At 42.4% G+C, this 22,069-nt stretch overlaps 1 protein-coding gene across 1 annotated transcript; it reads right to left on the bottom strand.

Moving 5' to 3' along the window:
- Nucleotides 1-2,957: 2,957 nt before the first annotated feature.
- On the bottom strand, nt 2,958-18,640 carry TYSND1 (trypsin like peroxisomal matrix peptidase 1). Its single transcript, XM_069753315.1, has 4 exons — nt 17,159-18,640; nt 13,111-13,241; nt 10,061-10,246; nt 2,958-9,066 (listed from the first exon to the last, which is right to left on the bottom strand). Exons 1-4 carry the CDS (start codon nt 18,508-18,510, stop codon nt 8,849-8,851), a joined length of 1,887 nt encoding a protein of 628 aa, XP_069609416.1. The 5' UTR covers nt 18,511-18,640; the 3' UTR covers nt 2,958-8,848.
- Between the last annotated feature and the right edge of the window lie 3,429 nt (nt 18,641-22,069).

Below are 22,069 nucleotides of genomic sequence, written 5' to 3'. Positions count from 1 at the left end.
TAAAAAAAAAAAAACATTTCCCAATAAATCCATTTATTTATGTAAAAAAAAAAAAAAAACAATAAATGTACACATATTTGGTATCGCCGCGTCCGTAACGACCCGCTCTATAAAACTATCCCACTAGTTAACCCCTTCAGTGAACACCGCAAAAAAAAAAAAAACAAGGCAAAAAACAACGCTTTATTATCATACAGGCGAACAAAAAGTGGAATAACACGCGATCAAAACGACGGATATAAATAACCATGGTACCGCTGAAAACGTCATCTTGTCCCGCAAAAAAAAAGCCACCATACAGCATCATCAGCAGAAAAATAAAAAAGTTATAGCTCTCAGAATAATGCGATGCAAAAACAATTATTTTTTTATATAAAATAGTTTTTATTGTGTAAAAGCGCCAAAACATAAAAAAATTACATAAATGAGGTATCGCTGTAATCGTACTGACCCGACGAATAAAACTGCTTTATCCATTTTACCACACGTGGAACGGTATAAACGCCCCTCTAAAAGAAATTCATGAATAGCTGGTTTTTGTTCATTCCGCCTCCCAAAAATCGGAATAAAAAGCGATCAAAAAATGTCATCTGCCCGAAAATGATACCAATAAAAACGTCAACTCGTCCCGCAAAAAACAAGACCTCATATGGCTCTGTGGGCCAAAATATGGATAAATTATAGCTCTCAAAATGTGGTGATGCAAAAACTATTTTTTGCAATAAAAAGCGTCTTTCAGTGTGTGACGGCTGCCAACCCTAAAAATCCGCTAAAAAACCCACTATAAAAGTAAATCAAACCCCCCTTCATCACCCCCTTAGTTAGGGAAAAATAATAAAATGTAAAAAAATGTATTTATTTCCATTTTCCCATTAGGGCTAGGGTTAGGGCTAGGGTTAGGGCTAGGGTTAGGGCTGGGGTTAGGGTTTCAGTTAGAATTGGGGGTTTCCACTGTTTCGGCACATCAGGGGCTCTCCAAACGCGACATGGCGTCCGATCTCAATTCCAGCCAATTCTGCTTTGAAAAAGTAAAACAGGGCTCCTTCCCTTCCGAGCTCTGCCGTGCACCCAAACAGTGGTTCCCCCCAACATATGGGGTATCAGCGTTCTCAGGACAAGTTGGACAACAACTTTTGGGGTCCAATTTGTCCTGTTACCCTTGGGAAAATAAAAACATAGGAGATAAAATATCATTTTCGTGGAAAAAAAAATATTTTTTATTTTCACGGCTCTGCGTTATAAACTGTAGTGAAACACTTGTTGGTTCAAAGCTCTCACAACACATCTAGATAAGTTCCTTGGGGGGTCTAGTTTCCAATATGGGGTCACTTGTGGGGGGTTTCTACTGTTTAGGTACATCAGGGGCTCTGCAAATGCAACATGACGCCTGCAGACCAATCCATCTAAGTCTGCATTTCAAATGGCGCTCCTTCCCTTCCGAGCTCTGCCGTGCACCAAAACAGTGGTTCCCCCCAACATATGGGGTATCAGCGTTCTCAGGACAAGTTGGACAACAACTTTTGGGGTCCAATTTGTCCTGTTACCCTTGGGAAAATAAAAACATAGGGGATAAAATATCATTTTCGTGGAAAAAAAATATTTTTTATTTTCACGGCTCTGCGTTATAAACTGTAGTGAAACACTTGTTGGTTCAAAGCTCTCACAACACATCTAGATAAGTTCCTTGGGGGGTCTAGTTTCCAATATGGGGTCACTTGTGGTGGGTTTCTACTGTTTAGGTACATCAGGGGCTCTGCAAATGCAACATGACACCTGCAGTCCATTCCATCTAAGTCTGCATTTCAAACGGTGCTCCTTCCCTTCAGAGCTCTGCCATGCACTCAAACGGTGGTTCCCCCCCACATGTGGGGTATCAGCGTACTCAGGACAAATTGGACAATAACATTTGTGGTCCAATTTCTCCTGTTACCCTTGGGAAAAAAAATTGCGGGCTAAAACATCATTTTGTGGAAAGAAAAAATGATTTTTTAATTTTCACAATGCTACATTCTAAACTTTAGTGAAACAATTGGGGGTTAAAAGTGCTCACCACACATCTAGATAAGTTCCTTAGGGGGTCTTCTTTCCAAAATGGGGTCACTTGTGGGGGGTTTCCACTGTTAAGGCACGTCAGGGGCTCTCCAAATGCGACATGGCGTCCGATCTCAATTCCAGCCAATTTTGCATTGAAAAGTCAAATGGCACTCCTTCCCTTCCGAGCTCTGCCATGCGCTCAAACAGTGGTTTATCCCCATATATGAAGTATCGACGTACTCAGGACAAATTGCACAACAACTTTTGGGGTCCAATTTATCCTTTTACCCTTGGGAAAATAAAAAATTTGGGGCAAAAAGATCATTTTTTGTGAAAATTAATATAAATTTTTTTTTACGGCTCTACATTATAAACTTCTGTGAAGCACTTGGAGGTTCAAAGTGCTCACCACACATCTAGATTAGTTCCTTAGGGGGTCTACTTTCCAAAATGGTGTCACTTGTGGGGGTTTCCACTGTTTAGGCACATCAGGGGCTCTCCAATCGTGACATGGGCTCCGATCTCAATTCCAGCAAATCTTGCATTGAAAAGTCAAATGGCGCTCCTTCCCTTCCGAGCTCTGCCATGTGCCCAAACAGTGGTTTACCCCCACATATGGGGTATCGGCGTACTCAGGACAAATTGTACAACGACTTTTGTGGTCCAATTTCTCCTGTTACCCTTGGTAAAATGAAACAAATAGGACCTGAAGTAAAAATTTTGTGAAAAAAAAGTTAAATGTTCAATTTTTTTAAACATTCAAAAAATTCCTGTGAAGCACCTGAAGGGTTAATAAACTTTTTGAATGTGGTTTTGAGTACCTTGAGGGGTGCAGTTTTTAGAATGGTGTCACTTTTGGGCATTTTCTGTCATATAGACCCCTCAAAGTCACTTCAAGTGTGAGGTGGTCCGTAAAAAAATGGTTTTGCAAATTTTGTTGCAAAAATGAGAAATCGCTGGTCAACTTTTAACCCTTATAACGTCCTAACAAATAAAAATTATGTTTCCAAAATTGTGCTGATGTAAAGCAGACATGTGGGAAATGTTGTTTATTAACTATATTATGTGATATAACTCTCTAATTTAAGGGCATATAAACTAAGAGTTTGAAAATTGCTAAATTTTCATAATTTCCGACAAATTTTTGTTTTTTTCACAAATAAATGCAAGTCATATCGAAGAAGTTTTACCACTATCATGAAGTACAATATGTCACAAGAAAACCATGTCAGAATCACCAGGATCCGTTGAAGCGTTTCAGAGTTATGACCTCATAAAGTGACAGTGGTCAGAATTGTAAAAATTGGCCCTGTCACTTAGGTGAAAACAGGCTTTGGGGTGAAGGGGTTAATGTTTGATTGGGTAAAATTTTCTTTTATAAGACAAAACAAATAATTTGCACTAGGTGATAATGGAATAAGTGATGCACCAGTTATACCAATGTTTACACATAGGCGAGTTAGAAGTCACAAGATAGGAGGTGTCTATAAGACTACAAATGAATAAAGAATTGACAAACAGAGCAAGATAGTAATCCAGGTGCTAAAGTAACACACAAGGCAAAATTCCAGCTCTATGGTGTGCAGAAAAATGTATTTCATAGAAAATCCAAGGGTTAAAATTCAGACATTAAATGTCATGTACAACAATCCATAAAAAAAACACGTATATCTACGCGTTTCAGATGAGAACCATCCTATATGGCATTTGACGTCTGAATTTTAAAAGAAGAAATATAAGCCAGCTCACCCATGATGCATAAGCCAAACTTCAGGAGCACGGACCCGCTGTGTCCAGGCGTATAATGTCCAAACTTTAAGCATAGAGGATACAGCTTAGTCTCCAGAAACGCATTGAGATTCTTACCCATATGGTTCGTGCTGAAGTCTGTATCCTCTATGCTTAAAGTTTGTGAATAAAGAAAACTCTTTTTTACGGATTCAGTGAAGCTGGACATTCTCTTCTTTTTTTGGTCTGAATTTTAACCCTTATGTTTATTATCATTAATTGCATAGATCCTAAATCATGCAGCTATATCAGTCTGTAAGTACCAGAGAGTTACCTGGTTATGCCAAAAAGACTTCAATATCCCGCTTGTGAGCGCTAGTACGCCAACAAGACTTCAATATCCTGCTTGTGAGCGCTAGTATGCCAACAAGACTTCAATATCCAGCATGTGAGTGCTATTATGCCGAAAAGACTTCAATATTACGCTTGTGAGCGCTAGTATGCCGAAAAGACTTCAATGTCCCGCTTGTGTGTGCTAGTATGCCGAATAGACTTCAATATCCCACATGTGAGCGCAAGTATGCCGAAAAGACTTCAATATCCCGCATGTGAGCGGTAGTATGCCGAAAAGAAGACTTCAATATCCCGCATGTGAGAGCTAGTATGCCGAAAAGACTTCAATATCCCGCATGTGAGCGGTAGTATGCCGAAAAGACTTCAATATCCCGCTTGTGAGTGCTAGTATGCCGAAAAGAAGACTTCAATATCCCGCTTGTGTGTGCTAGTATGCCGAAAAGACTTCAATATCCCGCTTGTGAGCGATAGTATGCCGAAAAGAAGACTTCAATATCCCGCATGTGAGAGCTAGTATGCCGAAAAGAAGACTTCAATATCCCGCTTGTGAGCACTAGTATGCCGAAAAGACTTCAATATCCCGCATGTGAGAGCTAGTATGCCGAAAAGAAGACTTCAATATCCCGCTTGTGTGTGCTAGTATGCCTAATAGACTTCAATATCCTGCATGTGAGTGCTAGTATGCCGAAAAGACTTCAATATCCCGTTTGTGAGCGATAGTATGCCGAAAAGAAGACTTCAATATCCCACTTGTGTGTGCTACCACGCCAAAAAGAAGACTTCAATATCCAAAGACATACTGATAGGGAATTTAGATTGTGAGCCCCAACGGGGACAGCGATGATAATGTGTGCAACCTGTGAAGCGCTACGGAATATGTTAGCGCTATATAAAAATAAAGATTATTATAAAGATTATTAATATCCCGCTTGTCAGTGCTAGTACACCGAAAAAAAGACTTCAAAATCCCGCTTGTGAGCACTAGTACGCAGAAAAAAGACTTCAATATCCTGCTTGTGAGTGCTAGTATGCCGAAAAAAAGACTTCAAAATCCCGCTTGTGAGCACTAGTACGCAGAAAAAAAGACTTCAATATCCCGCTTGTGCACTAGTATGCCGAATAGAAGACTTCAATGTCCCACTTGTGAGCACTAGTACACAGAAAAAAAGACTTCAATATCCCGCTTGTGCACTAGTATGCCGAATAGAAGACTTCAAAATCCCGCTTGTGAGCACTAGTACACAGAAAAAAAGACTTCAATATCCCGCTTGTGCACTAGTATGCCGAATAGAAGACTTCAAAATCCCGCTTGTGAGCACTAGTACGCAGAAAAAAAGACTTCAATATCCCGCTTGTGCACTAGTATGCCGAATAGAAGACTTCAAAATCCCACTTGTGAGCACTAGTACGCAGAAAAAAAGACTTCAAAATCCCGCTTGTGCACTAGTATGCCGAATAGAAGACTTCAAAATCCCACTTGTGAGCACTAGTACGCAGAAAAAAAGACTTCAATATCCCGCTTGTGCACTAGTATGCCGAATAGAAGACTTCAATATCCCACTTGTGAGCACTAGTACACAGAAAAAAAGACTTCAATATCCCGCTTGTGCACTAGTATGCCGAATAGAAGACTTCAAAATCCCGCTTGTGAGCACTAGTACACAGAAAAAAAGACTTCAATATCCCGCTTGTGCACTAGTATGCCGAATAGAAGACTTCAAAATCCCGCTTGTGAGCACTAGTACGCAGAAAAAAAGACTTTAATATCCCGCTTGTGAGCGCTAGTATGCCGAATAGAAGACTTCAATATCCCGCTTGTGAGTGCTAGTATGCCGAAAAAAAGACTTCAATATCCCGCTTGTGCACTAGTATGCCGAATAGAAGACTTCAAAATCCCACTTGTGAGCACTAGTACGCAGAAAAAAAGATTTCAATATCCCGCTTGTGCACTAGTATGCCGAATAGAAGACTTCAAAATCCCGCTTGTGAGCACTAGTATGCAGAAAAAAGACTTCAATATCCCGCTTGTGCACTAGTATGCTGAATAGAAGACTTCAAAATCCCGCTTGTGCACTAGTATGCCGAATAGAAGACTTCAAAATCCCGCTTGTGAGCACTAGTACGCAGAAAAAAAGACTTCAATATCCCGCTTGTGCACTAGTATGCCGAATAGAAGACTTCAAAATCCCGCTTGTGAGCACTAGTATGCAGAAAAAAGACTTCAATATCCCGCTTGTGCACTAGTATGCCGAATAGAAGACTTCAATATCCCGCTTGTGCACTATTATGCCGAATAGAAGACTTCAAAATCCCGCTTGTGCACTAGTATGCCGAATAGAAGACTTCAAAATCCCACTTGTGAGCACTAGTACGCAGAAAAAAAGACTTCAATATCCCGCTTGTGCACTAGTATGCCGAATAGAAGACTTCAATATCCCACTTGTGAGCACTAGTACACAGAAAAAAATACTTCAATATCCCGCTTGTGCAATAGTATGCCGAATAGAAGACTTCAAAATCCCGCTTGTGAGCACTAGTACACAGAAAAAAAGACTTTAATATCCCGCTTGTGAGCGCTAGTATGCCGAATAGAAGACTTCAATATCCCGCTTGTGAGTGCTAGTATGCCGAAAAAAGACTTCAATATCCCGCTTGTGCACTAGTATGCCGAATAGAAGACTTCAAAATCCTGCTTGTGAGCACTAGTACGCAGAAAAAAAGACTTCAAAATCCCGCTTGTGAGCACTAGTACGCAGAAAAAAAGACTTCAATATCCCGCTTGTGCACTAGTATGCCGAATAGAAGACTTCAAAATCCCACTTGTGAGCACTAGTACGCAGAAAAAAAGATTTCAATATCCCGCTTGTGCACTAGTATGCCGAATAGAAGACTTCAAAATCCCGCTTGTGAGCACTAGTACGCAGAAAAAAAGACTTCAATATCCCGCTTGTGCACTAGTATGCCGAATAGAAGACTTCAAAATCCCACTTGTGAGCACTAGTACGCAGAAAAAAAGACTTCAATATCCCGCTTGTGCACTAGTATGCCAAATAGAAGACTTCAAAATCCCGCTTGTGCACTAATATGCCGAATAGAAGACTTCAAAATCCCACTTGTGAGCACTAGTACGCAGAAAAAAAGATTTCAATATCCCGCCCAACTACGGAGGGCGAAGCTGACCAACTCCTACGCATTTCAGAGACAACTGTTTCCCTTCTCAGTGATGGTCCAGGTTAATGGATTAACTCTGAAATAGCCTTACCACATGATATTGCAGCAAAGATCATCAAAGAAAATGCACCTGTGATGTGACTTTGGCTGTCTTACTGAGGATCACAAGGGGGTTATTGATGTCTACTGTTCGGCATACTAGCGCTGCCGGCCAGAGCTAATTTCATCAGATTTTACCTCCCTTGGACTGAGGTTTCTAAACCAGGTACAGTACCTCTGGTCACCTCTGTGTTACTTACAGACTGATACAACTGCATGATTTGGGATTTATGCAGTTAATGATTTTATGCACCTTAGGACTAATTCTATCCTTCTGACTTCTGACAGGAGTTAGGTGATGCTTATGGGTGTAAATTTAGCACCTGGATTACTATTTTGCTCTATTTTCCAAACCTTCATTTATTTGTAGTCTCCTTAACACCTCTTGCATTGTGACTTTTGGAAACATTGGTATAACTGGTGCATCATTTATTCCATTATCACATTGCAAGTTACTTGTTTTGTCTTTTGCTTTATATATGTTTTACAATTAGTGGATTTTTCAGTTTATTTGCTGCTTGTGTGATGGTGAGATAGTAGAGCCCTGTGGAATTTGTTTGCTCTAAAATGTAATTTTCTATCCCCATTGGGTCTCAGAGACAAAGACGTATGTTTCTTGAGGCGAAGGTTTTATCCCTTTTCCTTTTAAAGGGAACCTGTCACCTGATTCTTGCTGCCCAAACTGCTGGCAGCATGAATCAGATCCTGGCAGCATGGCTGCAGCCAGGTATATTTCTCTCTAAAACGCTCCAATTTTTTATTGACAATATACAGGCATTTATTTCTCCCAGGAGCTTTCAGTCATGCAGGCGTGTACGGAGCGGTTATAGTCACTATTCACAGCTCTGATATTGGTGGCTGTAAGCACGCCCAGGCAGCCCTGACTGACAGCCGGCTCTACAGTGCATCAGTTCGAGTGGTCAGTCAGTGTCCGGATGTGCTTACAGTCCTGTGAGTGATGTCTGTAATGTAATTGTTTCGGAAACACGCCTCCATGACTGAAAGCTGACGACTCATACTAGAAATAAATAAAGTACATTTTCTCCTGAAGTTGGGCTTTCAGGCCAGGCACCTCCATAATGCTATTAACCTGCACATTAACCTTATAAGTGCAGGTTAATAGTATTATCTAACCTGACAGGTTCCCCAGCACCAATACAAGTGACTGAGATTTGGGAGAAATCTGTCAATCGCCTGGTGTGGTGGAAGGAGAAGCCTACCCAGGCTGGAGCCCTTATAGTTTCTTTGTACTATCTTTAAACTACATTTTCTCTGAAATGTCGGAAAGTTCCCTTTAACGCTCAAATAATAAATGGAGTAACTGGTGACACCATATAACTGATAAATCCACCTCGAATAACTGTAAAATCTTACAAAAGTGAAAAACAAAGTTGCAATCGTGGTATATGCTGATTGTATTAATGCTATGAAAAGTTGTAGCATGAAAGTATTTGTATGCTACTTAGAGCTTGCTCTGAACGACTTTCCCCGGTGATCTTTGCAGACGCCAGACATCTTGAACTGCATGTCCTGCCTTGTTGAGTTCTCCAAAACTTCGTAAATCGCCATTTTGCCTATACCTCTGGATGGCAGGCTTGATGACCGTAATGGGGATGCTGAAATTTAAATGGGGATATGTGGCCCCTGTACAGTTATCCCTTGTGTTACTTGCAACTATACCTGCAATAAAAAGAAACATAAAAAACATAGTCATTCAGTTGTGTAATATGTTATAAATGATTATAATAGCAGAAACAGAACGATGCAGGGACTAGAAGCTATACGTGGCACCCAAGAGCAGGTTGCTAGGATGAAGTTTCCTGTCAGCAGAGGGTGTTTTGTGGGGGAGCATGCTGACCTGAGTATATTAGCCACTGCACTTATATAAGTAAGGAGAAAGCCTGCCGTGATGGGCAGAGATGGCCATATAGTTAGTACTGGGAGAAGAACAGGCTGCTGCCACTACTGGAAGAAGAGGAACTGCTGAGACTACCGATGGAAGGGTGAGGAATGATGTAACTGATGGGAAAATTGGGTTGCACTGCTATTTTATGAAGAATAGGGCTCTGCTCTGACTACTAGTGGAAGGGGGTGTACTACATTGAGTATAGGGAGAATGAGGGCTGTGCTGATTATGGTAAGAAGGGAAGGTTCTCTACGAATACTTTTAGAACTGTGGGACACTGATGTCATGACTGGAGGAATTAGGAGCTGCTGGGACTACTGGAAGGTACAGGCACTACTGGGGCTACTAGAGGGGGCACTGCTATATTCAGTAATGGGAGGACAAAACATTAACTCCTGTAGGGGGGATGGCGTGACTACTATAAAAGGGAGGGCCGAAATGCAATGAACAAACAGTGTTGCCATCTGACAGACCTGACTGGAAAGAAATTAAATATACTCTTGCCTCTTTCCCCTTTTTACCTTTCAAGCAGTCCGCATAGGCAAACCTAGCAATTTTCCAATTAGTATCTATAAGCAGTATAAACAGAGAACGGTACACCGGTATTGCACGCATTCAGGACATTGGGAATAGGAACCCGGGAGGTGATGGGTGATTGGCCACATGAAGCAGTAAATTTGGGGAACAGACACAACTCTTTTAAGAAGGACTATCCAATCTGTGGATTAAAAAGTTAAGAAACAATTATAAAGGTGATGTATTCAATACCTAGAAGCTTTCCAGACTCAGCAGAAAACAATGGTCCTCCACTAGATCCTCCATGAACAGCACATGACGTCTGTAACATAACTGGAACATTTGCCACAGAAATCACAGCTGATAACACGCCAGATGTCACAGATGGACCACATCTCTCACCAAGAGCTCCGAATCCAACAACGTAAACATCTTCACCTAGTAGATTTGTGCAAAAAAGTATTTAGGCTTCCTAATGGCTTATCCTTAAGGGGAACCTGTCAGGAGATTCTTGTTCTAACCATAAGCAAAATGAAAAAAAGAGCCAAGTAGTGGCTTCTCTCAGCCCAGTTTTGCTTGTCTGGTGGTCTCCATCCAGAGGAAAATTGAGATATCTCTCAGAAGATCATCGGTCAATGATGTCAAGCATAATTCATACACGAGAGGGAGGTCCACTCAAAATCTATTTTTTATGAAATGCTGCAATCTTTTTAAAGTAGTTCTTTACAAAAAGGGGAGCCTACGAGTCTTTTAGTTTACCTAATATTATGGCAGCATAAACCTCCTGACAAGTTCCCTTTAACTGTATTTATCCAAGAAATGCATATGTTGGAATTACAACAGATAAATATGGTAGAAGATTGTATGGAAAATTTATATTTTTTACCCAGAGCTATATTTGAAAAAATAATCTTGCTAAATAAATATTTCAGGTAGTTGTCTAGTTCTTACAAAATAGGTTCACAATGCCACATTACATGAGTCCTCTTGGGACAATCTCATGGTTGGGACCGGAGGGTATGCATGCACTCCCGCCAGTGGGTGTGGCCTCGCTCCATATACTTGTTTTGAGTGAAGCCATGCCCGGTCTAGTGACACGACCGACCAGTGGGCATGTCCAATTAGAGAGCGTGGCCTCTCTATCATACAAGTCTATGGAGCGAGGCCACGCCCACTGGCCGGGAGTATGTATAACCCTCATACATACCCTCCGGTCCTGACTGAGAAACCAGCGAATTCTTGTAGCACACACTGCATGCTCTGGGGGGATTCACTGCAGACTTTTCAATTTAGTCTGACTGCATACTTTTCAATTTAAACCGGACAATCCCTTTAATTAATTGTATTGCAATTAAATTAGATGTTTGCCTAGTAGGTGGCCATTAAAATTAGATTGAAGTAGATTGATGATTGAAAAAGCACTGAATGAACAATTGTTTCATGGAGGATCATTTATCTTACACAGCTGCGCATGCTTTAGTACATATTGGTTGTTGGGTTGAGATGGGAAAATCTATTCACAGAAAGCCACTGTTCCCACGCTGTCAAAAGACAGAGTGAGCACTCAGCTATGATCAGAGGTATAAAGTTTACCTTCGGTCACTGGTGTCAGCGGATGGCACTACAGCTCCCATCCTCTGACACATGCTGCCGCTAATAATAGCAAGAGTAGGAGCGGCTGACTGGTGTATTCATTAGCCGACTCCTGAGCTGTAAATAAATAATTTTAAAAAAACGGCATAGGTTCCCCTGTATTTTTGAAAATAGCCAGGCAAAACTCACAACTGGGGGCTGCCCGGCACTTCACACTTGCCCTGTAGCGGTGGCAAGTGGGGTTCATATTTGTGGGGTTGATGTCACCTTTGTATTGTCAGGTGACATCAAGCCCACAAATATAAGTGCACTCGCAGCAGTTCAGTCACCATTGGTTCTTAGCCTGGACGGTCCCATCTTGGCAACATCCAGGTTGAAAACGTTTTTTCCCCCAGGCATGGATTACGGCGTGGGACAGAACGACCGACAGGAGAGGGATATTGTTTTTTAATTTAGTCTTATTACAGAAGACAAGCACTTCGGTGGAATTAGGCGTTAGGTGAGTATAACTGTGTTTGTTATTTTTAAATAAAAATGTAAAAGTGTGTTTTGTTTTATTTCTAATAATGAACTTTATTCTATCTTGTTTTTTTTTTACTATACAACTATAGGATTAGTAATGGATTGGTGTCTTATAGACGCCTCTCCATTACTAAGCTGTGGGCTTAATGTCATCTGACAATACAAAGGTGACATCAACCCCACAAATATGAAAAACCGCTACAGGGCAAGTGGGAAGAGCCAGGCAAAGTGCCAGAATTGGCAAATCTAATAGATGTGCCTTTTCTGAGCAGCTGCAGGCTGCTATTTTTAGGCTGGGGGGTCAATATCCATGACCCCTTACCAGACTGAGAATACCAGCCCCCAGGTGTCTGCTTTAGCAAGGCTGGTTGTCAAAAATGGGGGGGACCCCACGCCGTTTTTTTTAAATTATTTATTTAAATAATTAAAAAATACGACGTGGGTACCCCTCTATTCTTAATAACCAGAATTTTTGAAACTGACAGCTAAGGGTTGCAGCCCCCAGCTGTGAGTTTTGCATGGCTGGTTATCAAAAATACAAGGGAACCTACGCCGGGTTTTTTTAAATTATTTATTTACAGCGCAGGAGCTGGCAAATGAATACACCCATCAGCCGCTCCTGCTCTCGCTCTTATTAGTGGCAGCAGGTGTCGGATGATTGGAGCTCTAGTCACATCCACTGACACCAGTGACTGAAGGTAAACTGTATACCTCTGATCACAGCTGAGCGCTCCACGGTTCTCTGACCGGCGGGGATGATTTCACTGCCGATCAGAAGAGGTGTTTGCCACGCTGTCATGCACATGACAGAGTGGCAAATGCTTTATGTTTGGGTCCCCCATTCAAGTGAATGGGGTCCGGGTTCGGGTTCAGGTTCGGGTTCTGTTCTGGTACCCAAACCCGAACTTTTTGTAACAGTTCAGCCGAAACCGAACATCCAGATGTCCGCCCATCTCTAGTCACGTTTGATGATTTTGCCTGTAGATGTAGCCTCTGAATTGTTACAGGAACACGTTAGCTCTATTTAACTAAAGATTATTACATTATTGTGTATCTGCACCTTCATATGAGGATGCAATGTCATTAATAGGGTGCTCCAAGACTTCAGCATTGACATCCTCTCCTGGAGATAGGTCATCAATATATAAGTCCTGAACAAACCCTCTAAAGTAAAAAAAATATCACACCTGTAGAGTATCCAGATGCCAAGACTGGTTCAGTAATGCCTGGAAGAGTTTCTTCTAGTTCTACCACAGCAATGTCGTAAGGAGAAAATGCTTGCGTAGCAAACAAAACTCTCCCTTGGATAGCCTGGTACCTGGTAAGATGGAATAACATGGTGCCATATTAGAGAATATTTCATAAACAAGCAAAAATATTTCATAAACGGCGAAAAAATATCAGCGGCCAAAGTGTACAGAAGTAATATGACCTTATTATTAGCAGTTGATTGACTTTGGTTGAAAATAAGCCACAAACAGCCACGAAAATGGACTAATTAGATTAGGTAAGTGTTAAGGTAAATTATATCTTCCTTAAATTCAGATAATTTAATACTTAAATAGTGAACGTAGCCCTTTAAAAAATCACACCATTGACGTCAATTTTAGTGGTTTAATTGCACAAAATTTCTCTTTTAATCCATATGTAAATGAAGGTGCTGTGGTGCATCCTTGGCATGACCAATGTCTTCGCTGCGCCTTCCGATTTGCCTATCAAGCACAGTCCCCGAGTTTGATTTGCAGCACTCGCTTTCTCACAGCGAGCTCCCCCTAAAGTCAAATCCCTGTTTCTGCATTTGCGCACTGACAAATAAGAGCGTGCTCACAGTCTTAGTGTGGGCGTACAAGCAGCGTGGGTGCGTGCACACTCTGATCTCTGGCAAATCTTTGAAGCTACACTTCTGGATGTAGTGAGTCACGGCCACACACTGGCAGGAGCCGGAGATCAAAGACGCCCCTCACGCTCTGATCTCTCTGCATTGACACTGTTAACACGGTGACGGTGCACCGAGACATTGGCTACACCAAGGGTGCACTGAAGCGTCCTCATTTACATATGGATTAAAAGTGAACTTTTGTGCAACCACACCATTAAAATGTATGTTACTGCCATGAATTTTATAGGACTAAAGCTGGAGTCACACATAACGATATAGTTAACGATATCGTTGCAACGTCACGCTTTTGGTGACATAGCAACGATCCCGCTAACGATCTCTTTATGTGTGACAGCGACCAACGATCAGGCCCCTGCTGGGAGATCATTGGTCGTTGGGGAATCATCAGGTCAATTTTTGGTCGCTGATCACAAACTGTCATCGCTGGATCGGCGTGTGTGATGCCGATCCAGCGATGTGTTCACTTGTAACCAGGGTAAATATTGGGTTACTAAGCGCAGGGCCGCGCTTAGTAACCCGATATTTAAACTGGTTACCATTGTAAAAGTTAAAAAAAAAACAGTATATACTCACATTCTGATGTCTGTCACGTCCCCCGGCATCCACAGGGTTAAAACTGCTTTCAGCAGGAGCGCTGCTAATGCACGCACTCCGGCCGAGAGTTTCCCTGCAGTAAAGCAGAGCACAGCGGTGACGTCACCGCTGTTACTGCCGGTGCTGACACAGTCAGTGCAGGGAAACTCTCGGCAGCAGCGCGTGCATTAGCAGCGCTCTTGCCGAAAGCAGTTTTAACCCTGTGGACACCGGCAGGGGATGTGACAGACATCAGAATGTGAGTATTTAACCCGATGTTTACCCTGGTTACCCGGGTGCGGCATTGTTGAAGACAGTTTCAACGATGCCAAAGTCGTTCCCCTGATCGTTGGTCGCTGGAGAGAGCTGTCTGTGTGACAGCTCCCCAGCAACCACACAACGACTTACCAACGATCACGGCCAGGTCGTATCGCTGCTCGTGATCGTTGGTAAGTCGTTTAGTGTGACTTAAAGGGAACCTGTCACCTGAATTTGGCGGGACCAGTTTTCGGTCATATGGGCAGAGTTTTCAGGTGTTTGATTCACCCTTTCCTTACCCGCTGGCTGCCTGCTGGCCGCAATATTGGATTGAAGTTCATTCTCTGTCCTCTGTAGTACACGCCTGCGCAAGGTAATCTTGCTTTGCGCAGGCGTGTACTACGGAGGACAGAGAATGAACTTCAATCCAATATTTCGGCCAGCATGCAGCCAGCGGGTAAGGAAAGGGTGAATCAAACACCTGAAAACTCCGCCCATGTGACCCAAAACTGGTCCCGCCAAATTCAGGTGACAGGTTCCCTTTAAGCTTAAGTCCTCTATATAGATTTTTAGGTAGCTGTATTTGTAATATGGGTGGGACCAACTCCCTTTAAATATAAAATTGTAACATTTTAGCTAGTTAAGTAATTAAAGGGTGGAAGTTAAAATGTGTTGCATCACATGTAGGTAGACCTACAAATGAAAAGAAGTCTGCCTACTGGAACGGTATATTTTTTAATGTGTAGTCAGTCACTTAAAACATAAAAACACACCAAAATTAAAAATAAAATGTCTATTATATATTAAAGTAGCACTCAGTGTTTTATTTTTATTTCTCTTTGTTAGCATTCATGTGTAGGTGTAAGGAGTGCTTTCATATACTGACCTGTCGGCGTCTTCTGCCATTTTCAGCGGTGTTTCTGCCCACCTCGGCACCAAGTGACCACCTTTGTAACCTGTCGGATCACACAGTGTTTTCTGTGTAGAGCGGGAGTCACTTTTTACATTCTCACAATGTAATTCTGTGAGAGGGTAAGACCAGACACTTGCATTAAGAAAGCCAGTGCCACACCACAGAGCAGATACAGTGTCATCCGGAAGGTTACAAATACAGTTACATGATGAAAGAGCGGACCAGAGCGCAGCTAAAAATGGTAGAAGACAGAGGGAGACCAGTGAGTATATTACTGCTCTCATTATACTTACAATTGCTAACAAAGGAAAAAAAAGGTCACCGGAGTGCTCCTTTAAGATTATATATTACTAGATGGAGGGCAGTAGTGTCATGATGGGGGCAGGCATGCTGCGCTGTTGTTGCCTAATTGCAGCCTGTGATAATCTAATGACTTTTGCATCAGGGGACTCATGTGCTTGAAGCCTACACTTACATGCATTGTTTTTGTCCCAGCGATGCTGTTGCTCTTCAAGAGTCTTTGTTGTTGTCTTCCATGTTGTGCCTTTGCTGCTTTCCTTTCATTGTCATTGGCATATTTTTAAGGAGGGGCCATGTTGGCGCTGATATTTGCTTTTTAAAGGGGTTTTCCCACTGAGGATACATTTTGTGAGGTAAAATATTTTTTAAAAACAGCCAGTGAAATATTTTACCTCCCAAAATGAATCCACTGTAATCCCCTGCTGTAATGTCAGTATTGCCTTTTGCTTCCTCCCCTGCCCAGGAGATGTGGTATGCTCCGTACACATCAGACAGTCAATTTTTAAATTGAACTTTTGTTCGTGGGAAAACCCCTGCAATGTGACCGACTTCCTCTGCCTGTAGACACATCCTGCATCTGCCGCCGGGATCAGCTGAATGATTCAGTGCACCTGCACCTAATTCAGACCGCCGGCATCTTTGTGCAGACAGATAGCGGTGGTCACATTAAAACTGTGCATGCACTCCTCCTGTACAAAGATGGCGACAGTCAGAGAATCATTCGGCTGATCCCTGCGGCGGCTTGTTCACGACGGTGTTCCGCTGGTGGTACCACGCAAGAGGCTGAGTGAGTGTGTGAGGTGCATACGGCGTATAGCAGTGTTCCCCAACTCCGATCCTCAAGAGCCACCAACAGGTCATATTTTCAGGATTTCCTTAGTATTGCACAGGTGATTGAATGCTTGCCTGTCCAGGTGATGCAAATATCACCTGTGCAATACTAAGGAAATCCTGAAAACAAGACCTGTTAGTGGCTCTTGAGGACCGGAGTGTGTGTGTTTGTGTGTGTGTGGTGCGATGGTGTTCCACTGGTGGTAGCGTGCAATAGGTTGGTACCAGCAGCAGTTTCCATATTGAGACACCCATCACTTGGGTGTCCCAATATGGCAGTCGGTGAACTTCCTCCTCTTGGAATACTGGGATACGGTGACATCTGGACAGAACAGGAAATGAAAATATTACAAGACAATTATATAAATAGTCTGAAAACGTTAAAAAAAAAAAATCACTGCTTTGCAGAAACTATTAGTGGCTCCCATTCTTTAGTCTGTCCTATGTGTACTTTACTTACCATTCATGGGTTTGGTGCTCAGATGAAATTTTCGGATGGTAGATCTTTACCGAGACTTTAAGAGAATTTCTAATCACATGTCTGCATGTTAACACTAAGTTTGGGCTCAATAAAACTCCAGAACCCCATGCTTGGCCGCAATCTACTAACACTACTGATGACATTAGATGCACTGACGATGCTGGATCCATATTTTTATATATTTGATGGTCTACTAGATTCAGAGTTTTCATGTCATACTTTAAAGCAAGTTCTGTCCTTCCAAGAACTTTACCGATATTGTCAAGGATATGGCTAAGAGAGCAAGCTACGCTCAATCCCACCCACTCATTCGTCTTCCAGCAGAGAGGTGCCACGATTATGCCAATCAAATGCAAAACATCATCTTTGCTCAAAAACATTCCACCTCCTTCTGATCCTGGTAAACAGCGGGCATCAGTCAGCAGTACCACATTTCCGTCTCCGGCTGTATTGCTTAGGACACCTTTACTTATGGTGTTCAGAAATATGTCAGTGTAAAAGGAACCAAAAGGAGAGCCACAAGCATACACAGTACTGCCTTTTACTAGCTTGGCGGAATCCATGATGCACATTTTATGAGTATTTGGCAATGGATTTTGGAGCTTCAAGATAGCAAACCAGTGAAGGTAAGCTAGATCCTTCTGAAACTCGCCATATTCATTCTTTTCTTCCTCACTGGAAAATACCCAACCTTCTTCTTTCTTAAACAGTTTGGAAAATGTTTTTTGGAAACCTGGACAAGGCAGAAGTACAAGAAGTTGTGCCTGTTGTTGTAGCCGTCCACTTTTTGACTTTGACATGGGGACAAGTCCAAGCGCAGATTTTGGTTGCAGGACATCATCATGGATGAGGCCATCATACTTTGCGTTTATGTCAGGTGGAGTGGAACTTTCCACTTGAATCAATAAATCTGATGGCAAGTCATTAGCGAAAAGCACAGTACAATCTGGATTAGCTAAATCATTTTCAGATTTTTTCAGGAAAGGAAAAAATACAGCTCCTTGGCAAATAATAATTCCCAGATTTCTATCTAAGATCACCCCGCTGCAGCTCCACTGCCCGTCACACTCAGAATTAGAAGCCGGATGATGAAAGGGTTTCTTGTCACTTTCTGGAGTAGTGCGGTTCTTATTTTGATCGATAAGGACTGGTTGGGTCTGGCAGACGGTTATAACACAACCTGAGGACTGAGCCTGAACCAGATGGGGCTTCGTCATGTTCATATCCAAAGCTGATAAGCAGAACTCACTACCTGGAGGCGCAGAAATATGACAGCAGTGACGTGAAGCCTCCGCACATCCAGATCTATGATGTCCATCTGTTGTTATCATTCAGATCGGGCAACATGTCAGGGGAAAAAAAGTATAAAGAAAGCATAGACTACAATATGTGCAGATCCAAAGTTCACAGCGAGCAGCCTGACCAGGAAGCACTGAGTGCAGGGCCAGGCTGTGACTGGCTGACGGTCCTACTGCCTGCAGCATGCTTCTGTGCCAGTCATTGGCTGCCTAGTGTGACACCACAGCTTAGTCATCCTGCCAGTCCGCCTTCCCTTGTAGGCTTAACCCTCTGTGTGCATCCCATGTAAACTGGAGCCTGCAAAGTGTATTGGCAGATTACACATCAAAGCTGCAGCCACAATCTTTATATTATCTGGATCAAGCCATGTGATTTTTAAAATTCCGCAGCCGGGATCTTTAATTCTGAAAGTAGCGAAGCTCAAGCCCATAATTCTTACACATGAATATTTATATATCTTTATACATGTAGACTTGTGAATATATTTCCATGTTCGCCTGCACCGAGGCACTGAGCAAAACGCAATCAATGTTGCTTTAAATACACAGGCAGCTGGTGATCTCTGGGGGTGAGAACGACACCTGGATATTCTCGAGACGTGTAGTTACTTGCCTAAGATTGCATAAAAGCAAACAATCTGCGAATGTATTTACGACATTTAAATATTTATAATAGTAACAAGAAAGTTACTATGCCTTTTTTAATGATTTTTGACACGTCTGTAGGGTCGGTTTTATTATTTGTGTTTTTTCGTGCGGACACTCGCTTCTCTAAAAACAAAATCGAATGAACAGATCGCTAAACAGTAAAAGAGTACGAATTCTATGTGAGGACAAGGACAGAACATGTCAGTGAAAATCAGACTTCTGATGGAGGCATTAGTCACAGGTGGATGTGGATTTTAGATTAAAACCTCAACCAGATTCCTTATTTAAATCCCTATCTTTTTTTTTTTTTTTAATAGAACTGAGGTTTTGGCTGCATCTGAAAACTGCACACAGTGTTAGGCTATGTTCGCACGTTGTGTTCTTGCTGCGTTTTTTTAATGCACATTTTTAAGCTGGGTAGTACCAGCAAAGGCTATGAGAATTCAGAAATCTCATGCACATTGGGTTATTTTCGGGACTGATTTAGAAAACTGCTGTTTTCAGCGTATTTGCAGCGTTTTTTTTCACCCATAGGAAACAAAGGGTAAGTGCAAAAATGCAGGTATCAGGTTTTGCTGCGTTTTTTTTGGTGCAAAAATCAAAGGAAATTGCATCGTTTTTTTTTGTTTGTTTTTTTTTTGGGGGGGGGGGGGGGGGGGAGATTATACTTTACCAGCATGCAGAAGAGACCATAAAAAAGCAGCAAAAAAAGCAGCAAAAAAATGCAGCAAAACCTGCTTCTTTACTGCCAAGAGAGCAGGTTTTGCCTGCAGGGGAAAACGGCAGTAAAAACACAATGAGTGAACATAGCCTAATAGTGAATAAAAATATGTGCACATGATGTATTTTAGGCTACTTTCACACATCAGGTTTTTTGCATCAGGCACAATCCGGCGAATGTTGGAAAAACTGGATCCGGCGCAGATTGTGAAAGACTGATGCGACGGATCCGGCTATCATATCTAGATTATTGGATAAAAAAAATTGGAGCATGCTCAGTTTAAAAAACGGAATCCGGCGCCAGAATCCATCATTTTCTGGATCCGGCACCTTCCGGCTCCCATAGATTTTCATTCTAGCAAACAGCCGGAAGCACCGGATCCGGCACTTCCGGCTTTTTTTGCCGGAGACAAAAAACGTTGCTATGGATGTTTTTTTTTTCAAGAAACCGGAAACGGCAGATTTGCTGGATCCAGCGAAAACCGGAGAAAGCGCAATGTCATCAGGTGCAATTCAGCACTAATACAAGTCTATGGGAAGAAAAAAACTGGATCTGGCGGCAACATTCGCCGGTTCCGTTTTTTTTTTTTTAAATTAGCCGGATTGAGCCTGACGATGAAAACCTGATGTGTGAAAGTAGCCTAAGACAGAAAATGTTTCAGGAAAATGCCAGCAGTGTTCTTCTTGAAGCGTCTTTCCAGTCGACTTTAGAATCCAGTTTTTTTTTTTTAAATCTGGTATTGAATAAACTGCATAGAAATACATGCAGCCGAAAACACTCGGGTTCCAAGTGCCGGGTATTGATGGTCGAGTTTGTCACATTGCACTCGCAAGTGTGACCCTGACCTTACAGTGACCACAGCAGAACCCAGGTCTCAGGATAGGGAGGGATCTCAGCGGTCGGACCCCCAGCAATAAGGAAGTTATTCCATATTCAATAGATGGGGGATAGCTTCCAATATGGCACACCGTACCCATTAGATCAGCAGGACAATCATTTGGCTGACTGCTACCGCTCCGGACTTTCTGCTCCTCTATAACATCAAGTGATTGCTTGTTAAAATAATCATACAGGAGCCGTTAAAGTGACTGGCACAGGATGACTGTTCAAACCAAGTACAGGCGCTAAGTGCATCATGGCGGAGCCAATCATTTATATAAACCTTCCCACCTGCTTGGTTTCCATCTGTCCCCGCCGTCCTTTGCCTCTATGAAGCCAGAGCTGTCAATAAAAGAGGGGATGGAGACAGAGGTAAAACAAGCAGGTGGGAAGGTGTATCTAAATTATTGGTCCCGCCCTGATGCACCGAGCGCCTGCACTTGGTTTGAATAGTCGTTTTGCGCTGACAGAGTCCCTTTAAAGGGACACTGTCACCTGAATTTGGAGGGAACAATCTTCAGCCATGGAGGCGGGGTTTTGGGGTTTTTGATTCACCCTTTCCTTACCCGCTGGCTGCATGCTGGATTGAAGTTCATTCTCTGTCCTCCGTAGTACATGCCTGCACAAGGTAATCTTGCCTTGCGCAGGCGTGTACTATGGAGGACAGAGAATGAACTTCAATCCAATATTGCAGCTAGCATGCAGCCAGCGGGTAAGGAAAGGGTGAATCAAACACCCAAAAACCCCGCCTCCATGGCTGAAGATTGTTCCCTCCAAATTCAGGTGACAGTGTCCCTTTAAGTACTGCTGGGGTTTCAGCTGCTCCATGTGGCCTAATCATTAGGATATACACACTGTGCTAGGAGATAGAGATCTCATTCACTTTGGTGGAACAGTAAAAATGTGGAGCTTTTTGTGGCAAAAAAACGCGACATGTGAACATACCCTTAAGAGTGAAATTGAACAGTGCAGCGTTTGTTGCATTTTGCCTAACAATGTCCACCTGCAATGGCCAATGCCTACACGATTAGCAAAATCATGGAACTATTGGTCACTGTAGGTGGGCACGGTTTGGCACTGCCCTATCATGCCTTCAACCAGAGAGGCGTTTCATTAAATCACACAACATTCGGCCTGCTATTGTTTGGATGGAGGAGTCAAATATTCTCAACTGGATTATACAAAGTGGTAGTTAAATGTTACACTGTACATGGACAACTGTTATCAGCAACATACTTCATCATGTCTGCCAGCTAATAACCTACGTGTACAGATGTACAGGTGTAGATATTACTGTCCAGAGCTACAAGGTTGTGTTCTTTGTACATCTCCGTTATTGTAAAA

Source organism: Ranitomeya imitator, chromosome 2, assembly GCF_032444005.1.
Source record: "Ranitomeya imitator isolate aRanImi1 chromosome 2, aRanImi1.pri, whole genome shotgun sequence".
NCBI classification, from domain to species: Eukaryota; Metazoa; Chordata; class Amphibia; order Anura; family Dendrobatidae; genus Ranitomeya; species Ranitomeya imitator.
The sequence above is the reverse complement of the archived record's forward strand: the minus strand, read 5'-3'. Positions and strand labels throughout refer to the sequence as shown.

What these genes read in the sequence shown, in the direction of transcription:
- TYSND1 (XM_069753315.1), bottom strand. Translation starts at nt 18,510, where the DNA reads ATGATAACAACAGATGGACATCATAGATCTGGATGTGCGGAGGCTTCA. An exon ending in GAGCACCAAACCCATGAATG is followed by an intron (nt 13,242 to 17,158) that starts GTAAGTAAAGTA and finishes CCATCTTACCAG; the next exon opens with GTACCAGGCTATCCAAGGGA. An exon ending in TGAGTCTGGAAAGCTTCTAG is followed by an intron (nt 9,067 to 10,060) that starts GTATTGAATACA and finishes TTTTTATTGCAG; the next exon opens with GTATAGTTGCAAGTAACACA.